The sequence below is a fragment of the Cuculus canorus genome, chromosome 3 (assembly GCF_017976375.1).
Source record: "Cuculus canorus isolate bCucCan1 chromosome 3, bCucCan1.pri, whole genome shotgun sequence".
Taxonomy (NCBI): Eukaryota; Metazoa; Chordata; class Aves; order Cuculiformes; family Cuculidae; genus Cuculus; species Cuculus canorus.
The window spans coordinates 15,932,897-15,957,658 of NC_071403.1; the positions used below are offsets into that span (position 1 = coordinate 15,932,897).

The following is a 24,762-nucleotide window of genomic DNA, read 5'->3' on the forward strand; positions in this document are numbered from 1 at the left end:
TCAGGAGTTTGTGGGGGTGGCTTTTGTGGGGTTATGTTGTGAAGAAGAGGTGAGGAAGATGAGAAAGCAGTGTGTGAAAGAACCACCATAAGCCTGGGAAGGCTCTCTTCCCTTCTCCAACTGTTTTTCAAGCATGTGCCAGTGTATTTTCTGCTCACCCTTTCCTCACCATCTCCTCCTTTTCCTCTTCCCATCCCTAGCCTCCATCTGTTATGGAAGGGGATATGAAGGTAAACTCCTTTGGACCAATAGTATTAGAAAGTGAAAAGCGAGCTATGCTGCTGTTGGCTTCTTCATCTCTTACAGTCAGAGGGGACCAGAGACCCTCAGTGGGACAGAAGGTTCCCAGCAGCAAAAGGCAAATGCTGTGCGGTGCTGGTAAAATTGAATTAATTTGATTTTTTTTTCAGTGGGAAGCTTCCAGCAAAATCCATGTTATAAGGAAAGCTGTCAGAGCTCCTGGAATGGGAAGGAAGGAAGGCAGGGCAAATCACTGGCTTTTTGTAAAAAACATGACCTATTGAGAATGGTTGAAGCTAATGCAAGCCCTCAGTAGGCACTTCAGTAATTTCCCTACCAAATGCATAATTCATAATATTTAGGTGACCTTAATCTTTTTTACATTCTAAGAATAATTTGGAGGAGTGCATGCTGCTTTTCTAATGTCATCTGATTTGCTGGTAGCCAGTCACCACTAATGAAAAATGGCTGTTACAGTGCTGCTCTGCTCGGAGCAGTGTGGGACAAAGAAGCTAACGTTGCCATCGTGTTAGTAACCAGGGACACTCTTCCTTCAACACAGGCAATGTTGTTCAAGGCTTTCTGTTACAGCATGCTCTATGTCAGCCTCAGATCTAGATAAACATACCTAAATATAGAAATTTTCTTGTAGGTGAGTACGCTTGCTACGTGTGTATACCTCCAGCACAGTCGGTCAAGATCTAGGGCTTAGTTCAGTGGAGTGTTTAGAAGTGTCTCCTGTTACATGACATACCTACGACTTCTGAAGGGCATAGGCTTCCCAGGTCTCAGAGCATAGCTACTGGACCTAGCGGGTGTCTCAGATACCTTAAAGCATCTCAAATGGCACTGAACAAATAAATTTGGGCAGCTGAATCAAGCCTTTTTTTGTACCAAGCCCAGAATGTGAGTCAGCTGAGCAGCAGGCAGGAGCCTTCCTGAGGATTAGCTGCACCTTTCTCAGTTGATGTGATTTCCCCATGCTGCATGGAGAGTTTGGACACCTGCTTCACATGAAGACACCTAAATTTAAATGTCTTCACGCGAAGCTGAATCACACCCCATCTATTTTTCAGATCTCCATTGGAATTTGTGACATCTTTAACCTTTCCTGGTCAGTTATCCTACTTCTGAATTATCATGCGGACCCACTACATCTGGTTGCTGTCTTCTTGTGACTTGTACTGTACAGATATGCCCTAAGACATTTTATCCATTTCTGGCTCTTCCCTGATACCTGAATTTATTGGATTTACATATAGAAGCAAATTCAGCTTTTTTGGTAGCCGACTATATAGTAGACTATGCCTATGATCCACCTAAGTAGTAGCTAAAGGTATTTTAAACTATCATAGCATAAAACCGGCAGAAGGACAACCTGGCCTAAAACACTGACCAACAGTGACACGGGGCAAACATATAGCAATATTCTTCCATAAGAGTCTCTCAGCTTCCAACAGCTACTTGGAAACGTCCTGAGCCAGGAGTGGGATTAAATTTTCTCCCATGAGATCATCCTGCTGTCTTTGAACACGTGTAAACTTCTAGTATCTTGTGACAAAGATTTCCACAATTTAACAGTGCACTCCTTATACCACAGATTGTCTGCACCCTTAGTTTTGTAATAAGAGAGCAAAGCCATCCATTGGTCAGTTCAGTGAAACCCAGGATGCTTGCAATCAAGGGTGCTTGGATTTCAAGTTATTTTGGTGGCTGAGCAGAATGAACCAAGGCTATTTTCTGCTATACTGGGGGAGGCAAAGGAGAGATTATCCTGCCTGTAGGTACAGCCGGTCTCCCTCACTACTCACCTTTTAGGCCTCTTCACTCGCTGGGTCATTTGTGACTCGTAGAAGGCTATACTTGGGACAAGATAAGTGTTCATGCCCAACATGAAAAATTGATGGCAACAAGAACTTGCTTTCAGGAAGTTATTCAGTGGCAAACATGGATTTAGATTATCCTTGCATATAAACATAGAAACATCACAATATCCTAAGATTTAAACCAGGTGTTTCTTACAAAGGCTCTTCAAGCTTTTAATGTAAGGTCAGGAAATTAGTGATGAGGGGATGAAGTAACACAGCACTTGTTGTGTGACTTTGCAATCCCTGCACATCTATGTTTCTGCTCCAGTCATCCTAAAAGAACATTATGCCTTCTCACAACATCCATGTGCCATCACTATGCTGCTTCTCCTCCTTTCTCTTTAAATGCTGTTCTGGCTGAAAAAGCAGTTGGCTGATTAGTTCATGCAGAACAAATTTGCTTTTACAGTTTGAGTCTGTGACCTCAAATAATAAATCCTAACACTTGCTGGGCTTCAACAAACTTTCCAGAGTGCCGGCTAAAAGACCACTTTTGAGTACCCAGCGCTATATTTCTTCCTTTCCAGGAACTGGTACATCAGGGAAGTTATGTCCAGAAACTGCATTCCTCAACCACACAGTGTTTGTACTCATAGGAAATTTGTATATGTCTTGTAAGTGTGGTTCTACTGGACTTGCACCGCTGGAGCTGTTCCATTTTTTTCTTACCGATGTTTTCTTTTTTTGCCTTTTCATAGGAAAGTTGGTATGGGAAAAGATAAAAAGGGGAAAAAGTTTTAGTCCATCTACTGATTTTTATGATTTGCTTCATCAAGATTCAAAACTTCTACGTTTGATTCCTTCAATACTGCTTCTCTTATCCGTATTTTTTTTTTCAAAATTACTACTCTCAGCTTTACCCTGGAGGCTCCTGAGGCAGTTTTTGACACCAGCCTTGACCTTGTATACCTATCTCAGACGGGAATCTTGAGTGCTACAAAGCTCACATCCACCAGAGGAGAAGTCTCTCTTTTGTTCCCTCATTCAGCTCATGTACATGTATGTGTTATTTATTGGTACTTGGACATTAATATTTTCTGTAATATATTTCTTTCAGACATCATTGTTCTCATCGCTTCAATAGCAGTTGTTTCTGCAAAAACTCAGGGTAACATTTTTGCAACATCAGCACTGAGAAGTCTTCGTTTCCTACAGATCCTTCGTATGGTGCGCATGGACCGAAGAGGAGGCACATGGAAATTATTAGGTTCAGTAGTTTATGCACATAGCAAGGTATGTAATCCTAGGTGCTGATTTTGTCAGATTAATATCTTCACTTTATATGATTCTACAAGAGGCCAAGGAAACTAACGTTTATCAGTTTTGAGCAGAATACCTAAAATTTTATGAAGGGACATCAGTTGTAATGGGCATTAGCACAAACACATCAGGCCATATTAACAGCTAATGGTTATTAGAATATGTTGAAAATGTGGTACTTAAAATGCTGTTGCAATTCCATATATATTGGTGAAGTTGCTGGAGCATCAAACTATAGGAGCGGATTTGGTCCAGTTTTAGAGAAAATTTGCATCTATAGGAAAGCATTTGACTTTTAACTGCTCAAATGTCAAAAAATAATATAGATCTTTTCATTATGTCTTCCTTGAAAGGATATTCTGTTTGATGTCTCAAGTTGATATTGATGTCTGATTTCTTTTATCTAGGAATTAATCACAGCCTGGTACATAGGATTTTTAGTACTCATCTTTTCATCTTTCCTGGTGTATCTGGTGGAAAAAGATGCAAATAACCAATTCTCCACATATGCAGATGCTCTCTGGTGGGGCACAGTAAGTACAGAAAAGTAATATGCACTATTTAACCAGTATGCTAGAGTGCTTTGAATTTCACCTACTGTAGATTTTCTCTTCAGTAAATTGTTTTCACTGGCAGAAAGTTGGTCTGAGAATCCCTCCTCCAGCTATTCATTTGTACATCTATAGTTCATTTCACCTAATCCTGCAGAACAGCTGTTTATGTGTTTCTGCTAAAATAGACCACTGGACCTTCAAAAGAATAAAACATTTCATTTTTTAACCCAGATCCTTACAGTAATACAGTTTGTAATGTGGTCCCCAAAAGAGCTGCTTCAATCCAAATTAGAAGGCTGTAAGCTGCAGTGCAGGAAGAGGAAAAAGTGTCAGGAAAAAAATGGAAAATCTTCTTACATCAATTTTGAGGTGCAGGGAGGAGTGCCCTTAGAATGATATTGTTCCTCTCTTCTCCGTACCTTGAGTCCAAAAAAGTCAAGAATAAATATTTCCATTCTGGTTTGGCCCTGTTCTCCAATTATTTTTACAGGTGTAAAGCCCTGATTTAGTTGAGCTCATCTTTAACTATTAAATCAATTGTTTTCACTTTGTTAAAGTCTGTGGGATCTAAGTATGTGCCGGACTACTTTTCTGGGAGAAGGAGGATTATATGAATGCTTACATGTTTAATTAAACTAGGCTTTAAAGGAACAATAAAAAAAAAACTAGGTCTGAAATGTTGATTATTTTTTTATTTATTTTTATTACACGCACATTTTTTTTGCTTTAAAAATGCCCTGTTGTGAGCTAGTCTCCTGCGCTGTGTGGGGACTGACTTTGGTAGTTTGGGAAAATGTGCCCCAACAAAGCCTGTAGCAGAACTATTGCCAGGCAGTATAAAACTGCTTTTCTTTTCTTTCTCATGTATTAGAACAAACACTGTGAGCTCTGATGGTGTCTGGGTAGTGAAACAATGCCTGTGTGGTCATTAATGCTGACATATCCTAAAGCACTCATTAGTTTTCCTGGAATAAGTGTGAGACCTGGACCAGCCACTGCCACCTTTCCTCGTCAGAAGGATGCAGAAATGAAACTTTCTCACCTCAGACCTTCTGCTGACAAGACTTCATCTGAAATCAATAGTATCTGCAGATTCTGAGCATGCGTAGATGGATGGTGCAAAAGCCTCTTCCAAAAAGCTTTGAATCCTTGAAAAATATTTTTAATAAGTTTTGTTTACATTTTTAACAAAGGTCAAGGTCATTTCCTATTAGTAGGACTAGTCTGTGTATTTGATATATGTTCATCTAAGGTTTAATAATTTGTTATGTCTTCCCTAGAGACTGCATTTCTGTGTTATCAGTGCACAGAATCGGAAGCTTGGAAGAGCCAGACCTAGCAGCTTTTATTTGTGCATTTATAGATATGCAGAAATAATTGATGTTTTAGAGCGTCGATGCAGATCTCTAATAAAATATGCAATTTTATCCTGTAATCCAAATATATAAATTTGTTTGGATTATAATTTGTATTTGTAAAATTCATGTTGGCTAAAGCCGTGAGAGAAGGTTTTGCCCTCAGTCACACCATTTATTTTACAGTTTATCTATCTGTAATAGAGTAGAATTTGTCCTATGAAGGAGAGTTTCACTTCTCTTCAAAAGCTGAGGTCCAAGTTTGGCTTAAAGCTTTCTGACCTACTGTACTGACATGGTTGTAAAGCATTTGGCTTGGGATTCTGGTGTCCTCACTGATGGGTACCCCAGCTCAGGCTGTCTGCAAACATCATTGCTCCTTTGAGGACAGCTGGTGGGGAGATGGTCCTATGAGAGACTCTCCTGAGGCATATAGGTGGGATGTGGCAGTGTATGGATCTGGGAATGCACATTTCCAGCCATTCAGTTCTCCAGGAAATACTCTTTATCTCTCTGCAAAGCCATGCGTGACTTTTAGCATTGCATAGGCAGGGAGTTCAGACTATGCAGAGGGTTTTACCACCTGCCAGCAGATGACAGGGAGGGGACACAAGCACAAGGAATGGGAAAGTCCTAGCAAACTCAGACCTCAACTCTGACACCTGACTGAAGCTTGTGTCAGATCCAGACCCTTCTCCCTGAGCACGAACAAGAACTTCATGTTAGAATTTGCTTCTCCACTACCTGCTGATTGCTATTTTTTAGGAAAAACCCTGCTAAGAAATAATCACTGTACAGAGTGGTGCTTAAAATATTTAGTACACTATGAAGTGAAAATGTATGACTCATAGGTCAGACAAGGAGTGCAACTGAGAAAATAGGAATCTTTTATTGAGATCAGCAGGAAAAACAACAAATTATAATCAGAAACCTGAAAACAATCTATATTGTGTATTTCTGTATCTTTTCTTCTTTCCCCAGTGTGTGGCATGAATACATTTAAATTTTTAATGTACTTAAGTGCACAAAGTTACTGAAAATCAGTGTTCTCCCTTACCTGTTATCTCTGCCATTTTAATAATAGTATTTTTTGTACAATATGTAAAACAGTATGTGGGAAATGCATAACGTGCTTCTTAGTCATGGTTGTTTTTACTGCCAGAGTAACCCACATGCAGATTTTGAAAAGGTCAGATTGTGTGGCATTCCAGGAGAAATCAATGCTTAATTTCATTGATATGTTTATTTGCAAAAGTTATTCTCACTTAATCCACAAAGTTATCTGCCAAATCCCAGACTGAATTCTGTCATGGCAGAGATACAAAAAATAAAAGACTGCATTGAAGTGCGGCATAATCACCTTAAATTTCAAGCTTTTAGAGGCATTTATGCCTCCCTTACAGGACCATACCCAGCATGCAGCAATTAATGCATTCATTAATTCAGATTATTTGAGGGCCACACTCTGCTATGGTCATTTCCATGACTTCATTTTCAAAACCCATAGTTTCACGCTGAAGCTGAAGGTAGGATATGACATCCTAATTTACATATGAATCCTCTACTGTATTTGCAAGTGTAAGTTGTAGTGTGCAACCTGCATTTTAAGCATCATGCTAATGTAACTACTGTGGATATCCTTGTGGTTTGGATCTCCACAGTACTACCTAACACAGCAGCACACAATAGAGTGTGTTGTATGAAGAGTTAAGGTTCAGAATTTGCTTTGGTAGAGGAGGTAAATTCCTTTAACAGAATAAAATAACTAAACTATTAGGGAACAAAAGGTAAATTAAAAAATGTGAGCCTTTCAAAACCAAATCATGTATGCTTTTCTGGAAACTGTTAGTGTTAGCTAGACCTCTGTGTGCTTATAGTGATATTTAGTTAGTACATTAATTAGTTTTAGCTGTAAATGTAATGCAATTAAGATTCCTGTCTCTCTTACACTTTGACAGAATTTCTCTTAATAAGTCACTATTTCCTCTTAGTATCCAGTAGTTAACAGTTGGATACAGAATGGCTCTGGCACTCCACAGTGACCTGTAGAGGAACGAAACATCTTACTATGAATAATATTGTCACAATTACTAGCTCAAATGACTTAATATTGATGACGTTTTTCTCATTTAGTGTAATGATAGCATGAGAGAACTACTTTTTTTTCAGTTAATTGATGTCAGGTAAAGCTTCAAAAGGTAAGTACCGCTAGCAGAACATAAAATGACATCAGAAAGAAATATTAGGGTAGAGGAGGGCCTCCTGGGTCCTACCTCATCTAATTGAAGACACCTAAGTTACATAATCACATTCATTATTACATTACCTCACTTATTATTAGCATGTTTATTAGCTCCAGCGATGATATATAACAGAAGTTCAAGCATCTTTGTGAGTTTTGAGTCTAGTCAGGAGACACTGCCTGCCTTGGCCGGTCTGTCCAGATACCTCATTTATAGAAGCAACCAAAGTGGAGTATTTTGCTTTTGGTACAAAAGATAGGACTCAGCCCACTTAGTCGTGTAGAAGTATGATTCAGTTTCTTGAACATAGGCATACAGTGCCATAGAAGATCTGTTGGAGAGTGCGCTGCCTCTTCTGCGGGTGGTCCCTGATCAGAAGGCCCAGGGCATTCCAGGTGGCACTAGACATTTGTTTTCAGGAAATCCTAAGTCCTACATTTTAGCATAGGATGAGTTACCTGCTGAAGGAATCTATTTCTATTATGCACGTTGCAGTGATAAGTATTTTATTTTTCAAGCTATGGGTGTAATGAATCCTGTACAAATAAGCTCCGAAAGGTTTGGTTTATTGTCCTGGTTTAGACTGTGGTGATCAGACACAAGGCTGCTCAGCAGCTATCCTGAGAAAGACACAATTTGCACACTTTGTTATTTCTATTGCTGTATCTTGATCCTCTTTTTCACCACTTTGCTTCCTCTGAACAAGTCTCCTCTCAAATAAACAACCAGTCTTCAATTACCTTCACAGGTTTGCAATGGATTTTGTAGTTCTGTTGTCTAGTCGCTCTTGGCCTTGTATGGGACTGCTGATGCAGTCACCTGCGTGTCAATGTCCTTACAAAACTATAATCCTCAAAAGATTTATTCGAGTCACCTTTAAACTTTGATCACTTGTCTTTTAACTACTTGCAGAATCTAGTCACAGTGCTAGATGAAACTTCTGTCTGCTTCTTACATTATTAGCAATGACGTCTGGAAATTTCTCATGTTGTCATAGTTTCATGTCCAGCAGTTTTCCACACCCTATTTAGTTAACTTAACCTCAGGGCTGTGACAGTCTGGGCCTGGCCAGTGGTTTAGTCATTCATTTACAGCACTAAGGAAGATACTGGGGATTATTCCTGAACTTGATCCTGAAGTTGTCTGGAAAAATGTTTCCATAGTTGTGTGGTGAGAGGAATATAAAACAAAGATCAAATCCATATGTTCCGTGTTGAGTAAGATGATACGGCACAGTGCTGACACCCAAAGGCCCATGTAAAGACCATCCTGAGATAAAACAGCTCAAAGTGAGCAAGACGCTGATACTCTTAATCATATACTGATACCATCAAGTCTTCAGGACCTAAAAGAATGGGGGGAAAGGCTTTAATATGGTCCTGTTGTTTTCTCTGGAGAAATTCCAGAGATACAGTCTGTGTGAATGCTTCTGGTTTTGGATCACTCCTAGATGTCAGATCCCAAAGGCTCAAGTTTATCTTTGACTTCTTCGGAAGACAGTTTGGTGACCATATCATCAATATGTAGATGACACCTAGTTCCGTTTCCCTCTTGTCAGCCCAGGCAGAAGATATCTCTGTACTTTCCAGCATCTGGCAGAGATAGGGAAACTAGTGTCATTCCAGAGCTTCAAACCTTTCTGTGGTGACTGGCCTGGAAATAAATTTTGAAGAACTTTTATTCAGGGATTCATTTGAATGTTTCATTGCTCTCAGGGTCTTAATAGTCTAAAACTGTTGTGCACTTGCCTTCTGACGAGAAGAGCTGGGAACACCCTCTTCAGCAAACAAAGGAAGACTAAACCAAGCCCCTCTGCCAGGCCAAGAGTGTGGTTGCATCAGATGATCTCTGCCAGCAAGAGGGAGAGGCATTCCTGTCTCCTCTTCTTCTTATCACTTAATCTCAGCCACATGCCACCCCCTGCCTTGTGCAGGCTCCAGAGCTTGTTAGGCACCTGCATGAGTTAATACAACTCACCAAAACAGCAGAAACAAGCCACGCAGCAATGAGGATAATTCCTTCCCAGATTTTGCTCTCCAAAGAATCCAGCAAAATCTGGGAAGAAAGGCTGGGGCAGGGAAGTGAAGAGGAGCAAAGAAGGAGAATGAGACCCGATAAGCATGTAAGGTGGTGTGCCTCACAACCAGGCTCGCATTACAAAATTTTAGACTTGATAAGTACTTGAAATATCAGCTGTAGCCTTAATTCAGCTCACTCTCTTTTAGCCACTATGGTTTTCTCAGGATAAATTACACCCACAGTTTATTCCCAACAATAGGAACAATTAAAAGCACTGTTTACTATCTACAGAGCCCTAAATAGTTGAAATCTAATTACTTCCAAAAGACTTTCCTTCTTTTATCCTGCGGTGACCCCAGCATTAAATAGAATTGCTTTGGCCGTCTTGCCTAGGAATGAACTTTGAGGAAGCTGGATGCAAAATAATGTCTCTAGAAGGCATTTTCCTGAAGAACTCATTCCTGCCAGAATATTTGCTAAGCCTGAACTTGCCCACATTTGGTACACAATGTGAAATAATTCTCCGTGCACATGTTCTCTAGTAATAACAGGCCCTGGAGTCCTTGGCATTCAGCCTACTGTTGTCTATCTTTGTGCTTTAACATTGTGTGCTGTTGCCTGAGCACGCGCCCCACAGCCTCCCGCCCAGCCTTGGAAATTCTCTGCTCTGTCCACATCTCAGGCAGCCGGGTGGGTCCAAACTCCCCAAGAGAGAAGAACACAGCTGTGACTTTCTCCTGCCAGTCTAGTCCCCAAGTTTGGGACTGATATGCTTCCCAGGCCAGAAGTATCTTGAAGGAGACTTCCTTGGATCAGGAAAGACCCCCAGCCACACACAGACATGAAGCCATAATCTTTTTTCTGTGGAGATATGCTCTGTAAACCATCATCATGCACTATCATTCCAGCAGCATTTGCATGTGCGCTGCATTTCTACGTGGCCTGCAGTCAGTGAGTTTCTTGTGGAGACCCATCCCAAACGTACCAGGCTCTGCTGTCATCCACAGCGATGCCACATGGCAGGGATGCTCTCCGGTACAGCTTTTGAAACACCGGTATGCTCAGTCTCTGATTGCACTCACCACATGAAGGGATTATGGGTGCCCTCCTCTTTCTCTTTGACCTCTGCTCATGTAGGTCTGAGCTAACACTGTCCAACAGTCTGAGGTACCTTTACATCTGCTGCATAGCAGTAATCTTTGAACGTTCATGTCAGGAGTGATGTAGGTATATCTGAGTTTGTCATAAGGAAGAGAAAAGGACCAGGAACAACTTAAAGTTCCATCCAGCTTTTGATTAGTGTTTTTTGTGTGTTCCAGAAGATGATCCACTTCAAGTTGTACTGAAGGACTTGCAGAAAATACAGGTCCTTCTTGTTCCTTTGACTTTGTCGTCTGTGAATCTGACTTCCGTTTATTATTATTTCTTTCCAGTGTAATCTCTGTGTAATTTATATTTGTGTAGTTGTGCAAATACATACAGTTATATTGCAGAAAATAGGTGAAGCACCTTTACATCCATGGAAAAGAATATTTTCTTCTGCCTGACACATAATTTCCCATCATTTGCCTTGACTTTGACACCCTAGACCTTCTGTTTCATATTTTGAAAGTTGTGTATTGCTTATTTAGGAATTTTTCTCACATTTATTATTTATCTCAGTTTTATTCAATCATAAATAGTATGTTTTCATAGAAAAATGTATAAATGCTAATTCATTTATGTTTGTTTTTCTTTTAGAAACAACCATACATATTTCATGTGTCTTCAATTATTTAGTGGAAATGCTTTTTCATGACATGTAAATAATCTGCAACTAATCTCTCAGTGACTTCTGGTTAACCATGTTATTCATTCGTTTCTTTTTTAGATCACGTTGACAACCATTGGCTACGGAGACAAAACTCCTCTCACTTGGCTTGGAAGGTTGCTTTCTGCAGGATTTGCTCTTCTTGGCATTTCTTTCTTTGCACTACCTGCTGTGAGTATGCTTATAAAATCTGTCAAAAGGTAACAGAAACTTCTGCAGCCTCTAACGATTCTATGATACAAAAGGCTGAAGGAAACTTTCTACATGAAGAACAACTGTTTAAGGCTTTTTGCTCCATGACAACACTGGTGAACGCTATCCAAAACCAAATGAAAGGTTTGCTGTTGCTGTCACTGCTCGAGTTTTGGGGAGTCTCTTTGGCAAGGACAAAACTGGGAAAGAATCCCAAATTAGGTAGCACACTGTTGTACAAGGTTGAAATTCCTTTCTTTTGTTACGAACTGTGGCTCATAAATTACTGCTTTTCTTTCAGATTTTTTAAAAATTGGCTGATATGTTTTTCTGAATAAGATTCTATCTAAAAAAAAGTGAGGTATTTCTAATAGATTGCCTTGTTTGTTCAGGCTCCCAACAGAGAGTAGCAGAAGGCATTAAATCAACCAAAAGTTAATGTCATTGAATGTAAAAGTGCAACTATTGTTTTCTGTGATCGACTGTAAATAAACATGACTGCTTATATGATTCTTTCATCAGCGTTCAAAAGATTTTAATAGAACTGGGTTCAGTTCTAATGACTGAAGCATAGTGTAGTTTCAGAAATAACTTTTAATTTTTGTGACTGAATTTCCATTCTTTTTTAAATTACCGTTGAATAAGTATGAAATCAGAAATGGCATCTGTATATTGTTGCATTGCATCCTGTGCAACATATACAGCAAATCAATATTTTAATACTTGGGTTCGATCACTGTAAAATATATATGTGATAACAATACATTTGTTTTCAATCATATAGACAAACTAAGATTAAAAGTCAGAATTTGCCAACAGCATTGAATCATCTAATGTACTGCATTTATTTCTTACTTTAAGAACAAAGAGGTTTTCAGTATCTCTGGCATATTATAATGCATTATAATTATAATACATTACCTGTTTGTGAATCTTGGTCATTTAATGGCAGCTAGTGTAATTAATGTTCTTTGTTTCCTAATCACCACTAACAAGAAAGTTAGTGTTAGCAGGACTACAATGAACATTTAAAAGATTAATAACCTTGCATATTGGGCATGACAGAACTTTTGTTCCTCATGTTACACCTGTGTGCGGATACTTGTCTTCCTCACAAACACTTTTGTTTTTAATTTGTCTGTAAAGCAAGTTATATATATGCGGATCATGTGCATTTTTAATATTATTTTATCCTGACTAAAAATCAAGTGGAAATATTCTTCTTTGTAATGCAGACATGTCTAGCCAAGGATGGCAACATTCTCAGTCTTTGGTTCTGTTCAGCAGGAGTCAAATTTGTCTTACTTATTCAAAGATAAAAAAGCCAAAAGGGGAGATGTTTCAACATCAGCTTTTTTCATAGCCTATAGAATGAACAATGGAGACTATTTAGAAGGGAAAGAGTGAGAAGGAATGGTCTTAATCTATTAAGCAAGGCATTTTCTAACTTTTCTAAAATCAAAAGTTATTATAGGTATTCCAGATTTGGATTTCAAAGTCTATATATATGGCATATCTGGCAGCTGGTAATTTCGTGATTCCTGGCTTAAATTCCTCTGAATCCTCCTGCCTGATGTTTTATATATCAATATATATCCATGGCCCTTAGAGCTGCAGGAACATAGTGCAGCACAAACCCAAGCAATGTTTAGGACAAGTGGTCATTGGTAGCACCACAGATATTACCTCTTAAGTAAGGAGTCTTCTGCTTCTCCATAAACAGGCACTGTTGTTAAGCCTTATACTGTCATATACCATCATAAATGTGTTACCTGATGCAATTACACAGTGTAACATCTTCACAAAAACCTTTGTAGTTTGTTGTATACATTTGTTGAAAAAAGTACCTACATAATGATAAATGACTTATTGTATTGCAGGGAATCCTTGGCTCAGGATTTGCATTAAAAGTGCAGGAACAGCATCGTCAGAAACATTTTGAGAAAAGAAGGAATCCAGCTGCCAGTCTAATTCAGGTAAATATGAAATCAGTTAAAAGATAACAGTAGGTGATTTAAAGTACATATTGAAGCAAATTTTATTATTTCAATATGGAAGAATTTGTGGAAATAATGTTTAAAAGATTGGTTAATTTCATTAAATAAGTTTGTTCAGTGATTGCCATGTGTTCCTGTAATTGTGTATATAGCATTTCTATGTATAGGTTTTGAGTTGTTATGTCCATGCTCAAGAAACAAAGTCAAGGACACCAACTGACTGCCTGCAGTTAGCGAATTGCTTGGAAAAATAGAACTGATAGCTAGAGAGCCCATCTGACAGCACAACACTCTTGCTTGTATTAAGCTACTTTTCATCTCCTACAGGGTTTAGAATGCACCAATGAGTGATATTCTTGGCAAAAATGAAAAGTGTCCCGCACAGAGAATTGCTTTTAGTATTAGTCAATTCATACGCTGGAACAGTAAGTGTTAGCAATTCCAAAATGTTTGAAAATGTTGAAGTGTTTTCAGCTCAAATATGGACACGGTGGTGCAGATCAACTATCTAGAGATATTTTTTTTTAAGCAAAATTGTCATATTTGTTTAATAGCTGTTTTGCATGTTTTTTCTTTTACTCAGTCCTAGTTAAAAACAATAAAATCATCTAAAAATTATTTTGCTGCAAGCTTTACTCTATGCACTGAAAAAAAGTGAGAAAATAATCTAGCATCCTAGTTGATTTTCTTGGGATCCTAAGCATTTTATGTGTGCCACTTATGCTGTTTTTTTAATTCTGAAGTAATAAATCCAAGTAAAGAAGATGAGCATGAATATACTAGAGTTCCATGATAGATTCAGGATAGATGCCAGGCTGTCTTTGAAGTATTCTTAAAGTTAATAAATGCTTTCCATTATTACTGTTCAATGTTTATTAAATACTAACTATTATTTATTAGCATAATATAGAAATAGAAATAAATAGAAATAGAAATAATAGAAATAGAAATAATAGAAATAGAAATAGAAATAGAAATAGAAATAGAAATAGAAATAGAAATAGAAATAGAAATAGAAATAGAAATAGAAATAGAAATAGAAATAGAAATCCACTCCTTTTTGATCTATTTTACTGTAGAATGAGTTTCCGGAATATTTTGCAACACATTCATTCTAATCTACTTTGATATCTTCTTCCAAGTTTGGCTGCCACAGGAAACACGCAATAGATTTTGCTTTCAGATGTAGCTCTTATTAGCGTATGACAGTCCAACCTGAATGTTAGTAAGACAGTGTGCTGAGTAGATTGAGGAGCTATCTGACTGATCTCAGGAAGTGCCTCTGAATGGGCAAAAACACTGAGAAAGGAAGGCATTTGTGGTGGGATCCCAACAGGGATGGTTTTTCGGCAGTTAAATGTTAATTTTCAAGCTCAGCATTTTCAGTGGTCTGGAAATTAATATAAAGTTGCTGGTTGACATAATTGACAATGGCACAAGTCCGGACAGAATGGTAAAGATGAGGGCAGGCACGTGGGAATGAACCCAAGGATGATCTGGGTGACTTGATCCAAATGGTTTAATATACTGAATACAAAACTTGATCTCGAAGCACTGAATTCAAACTATTACAAGATACAAGATACATCGTAATATTCATGACTTTGGAAAGGATTTGAACAAGGATGAGAAACACAGACGAGAAAGCATGAGGAGGAAGATCTAAGAGCATCATAGACGTTCCTAATGTTTTACTCCAGCTGGTTTATTATATCCCTTAGGTACAGAACTAGAAAGGTAAAATATAGGAGAAGGATGACAGTATCACTGTATACGGTCATGCTGGTACTAACATGCTACACATCAACTCAGCATCTACAGTTTGTAAATGAGACTGGAAAACTCAAGAAAGCAAAGAAAACACTGAAAAAAATTAGTCCAGGACTGGATTAAATTTCATATTCATAAACGCAGGATGTATCTGAACTTCATATCATCGTCTACTGTAACAGTGTCTGGGCTTCTTTTAATTGTCTGATATGGATATTGATAATGCACTACCATGGAAATCAGTGTTCTCTAGTTTATCAGGACAATTTCAATTTTCTAAATAGTTACTCTGTAGAATTAGTTTGTGCTAACTCCTCTGCTGTCGTAGATAAAATCCCCGCTAGAACCTTTACCTGACTGAAAGACAACTAAGGTATCAGTATAGAAAAATGGAATGTTTCACAGGGGCTTACTTTTCTTAATATGTTTAGCTTATAACAAATATTCAATGTGAATATTATTTGAACATAATAACTTGAATATAATTTGAACAAGTCCATGGAGGAAGTACAGGAGCCTACAGGACTATTTAAAGTAGCAGACAGAAATGTAATAAATATCTTTGGCTATAAACCAAAATCAAAGAGTTTCAAATTTAAAAAAAATGCAGAGATTTTTGACAATGAGAATGATCAACCAGTGGAACAGTTTACAAAGCAAGTGACATTCTCCATCTGTAGTTGAAGACTAGATGTATTTCTGGGAGGTACACAGTAAGAAAACACAGAGTATTAGACTCTGTGCAGGAATACCTGGATGGCATTTAATGTTTGGCAATGTACAGGCAGCCCAGATACTCAGCTAGTACAAATTAATATAGTTGTGCTGACACCAAGGAGGTTATTCCAGTTGGTAGAACTTGCTATCTACGTGCAGTTATAAATCTAAATGGTGAATAAATTTCAATGCTATGCTTTGGTTACTCACCTTTGAAGAGATTTGTTTCATGTTTTTAAACATTTAGCAGAGTTTCAAACCACAGAGAATACTTCACTTTTCTTCTAAATGCTTTTTACCTGGTTTTCATTATCATTTACAAAATGTATTATGACACTTTCTTTACCTCAGACTGCAAGTTTGTGTGGGTGTCCCCTATGGATTTATCACAAATAAATCACCGCGATGCTTTTTGAGCACCTTTATGTGCCAAATATCTTCTGGTGCTTCCACAAAGCCAGTAACTCTTACTTTACCATGTAAAGTGTGCTGTGATTCACAAAAGTTTTGGTAGTTTTTTTACTGGTATTTCCTTAATAAACCTAATAGAGCACATCCCAATCTGAGTAAAATCTCCTTTCTCCGTAATCAGTGCGGTGGCATTGTCACTTCATGTTCTTGGTTCCTTTGTGCTTTTCTATTGTTTCCCCATACCAGGCTTCTTGGCGGTTTTATTCTACCGATGCCAGCCGAACAAACCTGACAGCCACCTGGCGATATTATGAAAGTATTCTTCCTCCCCTCAGGCATGTATCAGTGCTATGAATGATAAAAGAAAGCTATGACTTGTATTGGTTACTAATCTGCTTTTCATTTTTTTTTTGTTTCATCCCCTGCTCCCTCTTGCCTTGTTTTTTCTTTTTTACCATATATCCTGCACGTAGTGTGTATGGCGTAGTTATGCGGCTGATGAGAAATCGGTTTCCATTGCTACCTGGAAGCCTCATTTGAAGGCCTTGCATACCTGCAGCCCTACAAAGTAGGTACAATTATGGCAGCTGGTGCTGTTCTCAATGTCTGTTCAAGCTTATAGAGAATTACTATTTGTCTGTTTCATCTTGTTTTGTCTTCTTCAGTCCTCTCATTAAAAATCTCAGCTAACAAATCAGATCAATATTATCTAGGAACCTAAGACAGTGGGACAAACTCATTTGCCATTTATCTGAGCAGCAGGTGTTAGAAACGTTTTCCTAAAACCCGACTCATATCAAGGTTAATGTTTCATCCAGCTCCAAATTATTTCTAAGAGAAGAATACTAAGTTTAATGCTTGGCTTGATATAATGGTATTTTAATACCTGTGCCTCTATACATGGCTGTAGCTACAGATCTACCTTTGTGAGAGAAGAGAGCCTTGTGTTATTCTAAAGGTGAATGCACTGGAGAATTTGCTCCTTTTTGTCATAACTTCTGGTATATTCAGTATTTCCTCTAGGGCAAATTATAACCTCAGTTATACACACAGTCAGTGGAAGATGACTAAAAAGACCTGATGTCACAGCTTGGCAGACAGGAAATATTTGATGGGTGAGAATTCACAGAGCACTGGCAGCCCAAGACTCTGCAATAATTCAGTAAAAGATTTGCCAGAAGGTAGTAAGTTGTCTGATTCAATACAGAGCACAAATCAGGAAGTAAAAGATACCTGATAAAGATCAAAAAGGAGAGCACTAAGAGCCTTATGGGAAAGCTCTGATAAGCATCCTAACTGTTGTTATTGCAGACAGAGCAAGAGAATTAGTGGTTTCTCTCAAAGCTGGGTGGTGAACATCCACATGACAGTAAAAAGGTAATTGTGTGCCAAAAACCTCAGCCAAAAAGAGATTTGGCTGGGTACCCAAAGCTGATCTTTGAATTTCAAAGAGTTGACAAGAACAGAGCCATAAGTAATCCATTACCATAACTGTAATTCCAAAATGCTCCAAACTAAAAGGAGCTTTTAGATTAAAAGTTACGTGGAATATTGATTTTGACATATACAAACAGGTTGAAAGCAACATTGGTATAAATGGATGGATATAAAATTACATAAATAACGAAGCTGTATAAAATATTCTAAAATAGTACTGTCCCTCGAAAGATGTTATTTTAAATAAGTGTACTGCTGTGCTATCCTAAAATGAAATCTTTTTATTTACCAGAGATAACTTTATCTAATAAGAGCCTACAGCTTTCTGTTATATATGTGTCAGCAATGCATTTTGCCTAAATGCTTTGCCAACTCAGTCTGCAGTGGTATGTACTAAGCATGTTATGCATGTGTTAAAACAACTGAAAAGTTTGTTTTCCAGAAGCGTTGTTGTTCCGAGTCTTGCTTGAATGTTTTTGTGGTTGCAAGGTAACATGTTTGTTGTACACTAATTATATCCATTTATGTTTATCATATGTCTAACATCATCTGTAACTAAGTAATGTGATTACTATCTGCATAACAAGTATGTTTTTCCTTTCTACTCCCTGACCTGAAGAAAAGAACAAGGGGAAGCTTCTAGCAGGTTTGTAGTTTCTTTTATTTCTTTTATCTGTGAAATCGCTGCTCCTTAATGGTTTTGACATGTTTCAGGTTCTGTACAGTAGGTTCAATGAACTGTAACTGTTAACTGATAATAATCACAAATTCCATTTTTTTATGGAATCAATAACTCAAATCAATAGAGTGATGCTGATGATTTTTGCTTCTTTGTCCCACCTTTTATATGGAAAAACTAGGCAATTTTTTTACTTTTCTATTCACATGTTTTAACTCCAAGGACGTGCTTAGTTTGAACAATGCCAGAGTAGCAAGTGGAGCAGCCTCCCTAGACCCAGCTCCTGGGCAAGGATGCAGCCCCAGCTTCTGCCATAAAATCAACACTCGCTATTTTCAGGAATTGCAGTGGAAATTACAGTTGAATTTGGCTTTGTGAACAAGCCCGCCAGCCCTTTGTCACAGCAGGTGGGACCTCCCTAATGGGTCTGGTTGATCGTCGCCTTGGCAAGGGTCTGTGCTGCCCTGCAGGAGCAAACTCAAGGCTTCCTTAGTGCCATGTCTCCATGTTTCCTAACCTTTTCCTGCTGTCCTCTCCTAAGAAGCATTTTGGGACACAGCAGATGAGGGGGAAAGTACTACTGCATCGGCTTACCTGTTTGCACTCCTGCATGGTCCTGTTGGGGTGGACGAGGCAGCCTGGCGTCTCTCCTTAAATAAGCCCCACCACCACCAGCCAGGAGGGCAGGTGGGGTTTCCACCAGGCTTCAGTGCCAGATGAGGACTGGCTGCCTACAGCACCCAGAGACAGGATTGGCAAGGCTTTTCTCCCAAGATGAATAAATCCCTGAGGATGCACAGTAGCAAGGCAGTAAGAGGAAATGCTGCTCTTTTCCATACTTATAGTTTGAGTCCTTAGGGACAGGAAAGGACAAGAGAAATTACACTGCCTCCAAAACTCATTAGGGATGGGAGTCCGCAGGCGTTCAGCAGCCAGCACTGCAGTATCCAGCACGATGAGAGAGCAGTGGAGTTTACCTCCGAGCAGAAAACAATGAAAAACCAAGAAAAAAAAGTGTCGGTGACACATCAGCTGCTGAAATGCATCCACCCCCGAGTTGTACAGTAGTTCACAATCTCTTCTGGGTTATTCAGTCAGGAGTGGAAAGTCTTCACATCAATTACCCGTGTCCCACTCCACTTTCCAGACTGCTCCTCTGGTGCCTGACTCCATCCTTTTCCCAGATGTGCACTTAACTGTTGTTAGTGTCACAGTAACTCGAAGGGACTGGATTTGCTCTGAGATGTCCCTCATGAGAACTTCACCTGCCCTGTCAGTTCTGTGACGTTTCATATACATTACCCCCTTAGGCTTGCTAGCAACATATTGATCTTTTTAAATTATTATCCAAACATTTTGCACTCGCCAGCGGTATCTCAAAACTCCTTCAAAAGCAACATTTAAAATTTACTTCAGCTTTCTAAAGGTGAGGCTGAAGTTGGCAGTAAATGAGTACATACCTCCAAAACAGAGATTTGTGCAGAGGGGAGAGGTTATTCCCAGTTGTACCTGCAAACACTCAAAGAGACAAATTTCTTTACAATAAGTAGAAGCTACATGCAAAAGAAAAACCCAGCTGTCAAAACTATATTATATTACATGCTCCATCTTAGTGGTAACTGTTGTGGTTTTAAAAGTATTCAATGATTAAGCCAGATTTTTTCGCTTTATTTTCACTGAATGGAAGATGTTTATCCCTTCAGAAACTCTAAACTAATATGTGCACTGCTGCAAACAGTGTAGGTATAAAAGCAACGTAGTCAACTCCTGAGATCCTAATCCGCAGTAAAAAACCTACAGACAACTCAGTGCCTTTTAGAAAAGGTGTGTTTTGTTGGTGGCTGTTTATTGTTCTCAGCTGATATACTGCTGTGTGCTTGTATCACTTAAAATACATGTGGTGTGTGTGGTTTTTTGTAGTAAAAGTGTAAATGCAAAGTTCTGCAATGTGCTGCAAGATAACTGTCTTCGACTATTTAACTTCTTTCTTGCTGCAATGCTGAGTGACTTGCATGGGATGCTATGTGTTTCGTTTCACTCTTTAAATGAAGGTGTGTTTGCACAAGTAGTGCATTGGATTGCTTTCTGAATATTCTCTTTGCTCTATACATTCTAATAACACTGGAGAGAAACTTCAATTCTTTTAGGTAAAAGTTAATTATTTTCTTTCCTACCAAAATGACTTTTATGTTTACAGAAATTAATTCTTGCATTTTGTCCTGTATAGACTTACAGTCTTTCATTATGTAATTAAATGTTTCTGTGCGTTTGAGTTGAGAGAACTGTGCTTATGAAGCTGGAGCTCCATACTGATTTTAAGAAAAATATGTATGTTGTATTTCTCAAAATACTATACTCAAGTATTCTAATTAATCACCTATCAAAAATTATGGTAGGCAACCTCTCTGTTGCATCCACACTGCAAATGAGATATCTCTATAAATCCGTTCTAGAGTTCTGAAAATCATTTAAAAAGCCTATATGTTAAAGTCTCCGTATCTACAAATGCACACACTGGACACAACTAATATTTATTTCTGTTCAATTATACAATGTGGCTGAAATTCTTCCTCTGGAGGAAACTAGATCAAGACTGGTGAATCGTACAGCATCCTGAGAGTATAAGTAGTCTTAAGCTGTGTGTAGAACATGCACTGGGTGTCTGCAAAGAATGAATGTCACCCATCTAGTGTTGCAACTAGAGAGTCTGAATATGAATTTCTTATTCGGACAACTCTCTCTGGTGAATAACGAGGAGTTTTGCCAGTATAGGAGCTTGCAGGAAAACCTCATCCCTGCTCTGAGGGAAACAAGTAAATTGTACTCTGGAATTCTCTCCACCTCCTGTATCTGTTTCTAAAAATAGATTTAATGTAAACGCTCTGCATGAACCATATGAGAAAAAAACTGCCAGTGGTGCAGAATCTAAATTGAGGTGGAAAGCCTAACCCCTTACCTAGCAGTGGAATGCTTAGTAACATGGTCCTCTATCTCCCCTCACTCCTAGTAAGCTTTGTAGTAATAAACAGAAGCTCTTCAGGATGTACACCCCTCGGAAACATAGGTATTCAGCATCCTGCCTATTCACATGATGTTTGAGAATGCAAACTAACATCAGGTGCATGACTCATTTACTTCCACTCCTTAGTGCTTTAAAGTTCCTTACTTCTCCAAATGGGGTTTCTTGATTTATTTATTTTTAAGTGCTTGTAATTCCCTTGTTGCTTGTTGCCTGCAATGACGTTAAGACAATGGCAGTAATACCAGTTCTTTGAAACTCATCCAGCCGGACAATTGCAGTGTGCAGCACGCCGTGGTTTGCTGAAGCCCGATTCCCCTTCTCTGCCTGAGACTTGGCCTTTTGGAATGCATTACCTCACGGAGATCTAAAACTGGGGTTGAGTATTTGGGTAAAGACATTTCCTCAAGTCCAAGAGGATTTTTATAACTAGAGCAGTTGAGTTCTCCATCTAATAATTAGTGGGGAATACTAAGCTGTAACATGTTAGGCAATATCAACAGTCAAAATGTTCAATTCTTGTTAAGAAAAAAACCCTTGGACACAGCCCATGGAAGCTGTGCCCGAGTCCTGTAGCGGAAGGTAGCGGAATGCATGTGAAATCAACCATCTGCTTCGGCTGAATTCTGTTGAAATTGTGTCTCTTACCAAAAATGGTAATTCCTAGATGGATGGATTGTATGGGAACAAATCCTTTATATATAACTCAAGTTTATTACATTTTTTCCTTACATTTCAAAAATAATTTAAAAGTTAATGGATGTACAAACTGATTATAGAAAATGATAGAGGGAAATAGTTTCTCTTCATCTGGAAACTGTCTTGAAAAAGGGGAAAAAAGGAAAAAAAACACAAACCCCCTGAACTTCATTTATTTTTTTCTGTTTGATTATTGAACTTTAAGACCTTATGTCTCTGAAATTCTTGCTATTACTCATTGAAGGTATGAGATATAACATTACATTTCTTGGGTTCATGCTCCTAGCATGAGGCTGGTGGAGAAGTTTTGAATGTTTGAACTTCAGGTCCCGCTGTATTATCCATTGCATTTGCATTTGTTCAGCGTAGGTTAATTTCACTAAAGTCATCTGTAGGCTTGGTAAGAATCAACATCTGTATTTACTGGAAGTTAACTGCTGAAAACTGGCACATACATTTGCTTGCTCTTGTTTGCTATGTGTGATAATTTTTGGCAGTTTTAACTTCTGTCATGACTTGAGATCCAAAGCATTTTCCTTCACCCTCAGGCCCTCCAGTTGCTTCTTATTCATTCAGCTTCTTCCTATTCCTGCTTCCACCAGCTACCTCCGTGTGAAAAGCTGAAAAACAAATTGTAAATTGTGACTGGTAGCAAACAGTAGTGCTGCGGGTCTGCAGCTGAAGCGGAGCAGAAAATAAACTTCATACCAGAGAGGCAGGAAGGTAGGCAGGGAAATAGGAAAGTGGGACTGGGAGGCAAAGAGATGCTCAGTTAACCAAAAAGTATAATCAGATGCAAGGGAAAAGGAAAGGTTAGTATCATTTATCAATTAAAACAAAATCTTTTCAAGTCTAGTCATTTGGTCTAGCAGCGAAGTGTCTGTTCCTCCTGCGCTGAAGCTACAGTGACCTCTAGTGTCCCTAAACACCTATTCCTTCGTAAATCAAAGGTGGAAAAAACAGAATTAAAAAAAAAATAAATAAGAACTAGAAAGTCCTTTTCTATCCCAGGGAAGTGAATAGATCATGCATGTACTGATTGAAGAACAAGCAGTAAGATCCTACAACTGACCTTCCAGAAGACAAGCAAATGGAGAAAAGTCACTTGCTTTTCTCCCACAGGTGCCAGTTGTAATTGATCTCCACTGAAAGATGCTTCAAAGTGTCAGCATTATTGATCTGAATACGTTTTGCAACTTGCAGCCTGCAAGAATAGGTGCAAAGGGATTACCATTGCCAGGGAAGATTTCAGTAGGAAGCAAATATGTATGTAAATCAACTGGGAAAAACAATCACGTCACATATGGTACAAGAAATGGTGGACAGACCCACATGTAAAGGATTGCAGAGATGACTGGAGACAGCTGTGGTTCTTTCAGTTCCTTTTCATTTAGGTCTGATTCAGAAATATCTGTAGTTTCATTTTCCTGATCTTTCTGATGGTTTTTTGCCTTTAGGACCAACATTCACCTTAAAGTTTGGGGGTACTTACAGGGTCATGTGAATTTCCAGTAGCCACTAGCAGGTTTTCATTAATTCAAGGGATTTTCTTTAGATATCTTGTATAAAGAGAGAACAGGAGAGAAACAAAAGTATAATACAGTAGGTTCTGCAAGTGGTGAAGGATTTTTAGCACAGCACTAGACAGTGCTTATCCAACCGTCATCAAATCAGAGCAAAGGGCCCTGAAGGCTTTAGTGGCCACTAATTCAAGCACAGAATGCCCAAGGATGCTCGAAAGGGCATAAGTTTATCTCCACTCTGTATCTCCAATATCTTCTCCACCATTGACTGCAACAGAGAAGCAAAAGCCAGGAACTATATAACCTATAAGGAAAAGAACTTGTACTGTGGGAAAAAGCCTACTCAGGATTTCCCCAAAATGCTCTGATTCAGTTAGTCCTTCATGATCTGTTATTTGTCTTATCAAGAAGACCCCCCTTGGCAGGTTGCTCCCAAAGAGAGTATCTTCTCCCAAGCATGAATTCTCCACTGCTGTAAATCATATGATTTATGACTACGCTGATCAGGACCCAGTGACTTGAGGAGCATTTCCCACCAGTCTCAAAATAGGAACAAGGATCCAAGAAGAGAAGACCTGCTATAACCAGTGTCTCTGGAGAAACTCTCAAGATGCAAAATAGAGTTTCCAAACCATGCTGCATTTCTCTTCACGATGCAGCATCCTCCGCATGGACCCTTGGCATGCCATTACATTACCATTGCTACAAAGCAGATTTATTTCTTTTTAAAGTATGAGGTCTGCCTTTGAAATTAATATTTTCATTCTCAGCATTGCACTTTTGAAAAATGTCTCTAGTACAGATGAAGTGTCTACTGTTCCTTTCACCATTGCCTCATTGCTTTGATTTGGAGAACTAAAGATATTCGGGTTAAGCAGCCATTGTGTAACCATTCAGCTTTTATAAATGAAATAACCATGTGTACAAATCATTTAAAGGCAGCCATTGCTTCCATTACCACAAAGTAAT

The 24,762-nt window shown here is 38.7% G+C and overlaps 1 protein-coding gene across 4 annotated transcripts in view; it reads left to right on the plus strand.

The window, feature by feature from the left end:
* KCNQ5 (potassium voltage-gated channel subfamily Q member 5) overlaps positions 1-24,762 on the plus strand; it is a 284,294-nt gene that overhangs the window by 229,387 nt on the left and 30,145 nt on the right. For 2 of the 4 annotated variants that reach the window (XM_054062689.1, XM_054062690.1), the window contains exons 4-9: positions 3,166-3,341; positions 3,776-3,901; positions 11,410-11,520; positions 13,422-13,517; positions 16,910-17,004; positions 18,493-18,519. In XM_054062689.1, the coding sequence (XP_053918664.1) occupies positions 3,166-3,341; positions 3,776-3,901; positions 11,410-11,520; positions 13,422-13,517; positions 16,910-17,004; positions 18,493-18,519 (631 nt within the window). Of the gene's footprint in view, positions 1-3,165; positions 3,342-3,775; positions 3,902-11,409; positions 11,521-13,421; positions 13,518-16,909; positions 17,005-18,492; positions 18,520-21,559; positions 21,617-24,762 lie in introns of all 4 variants that reach the window. The other 2 variants (XM_054062691.1, XM_054062688.1) reach the window with 2 other exon arrangements.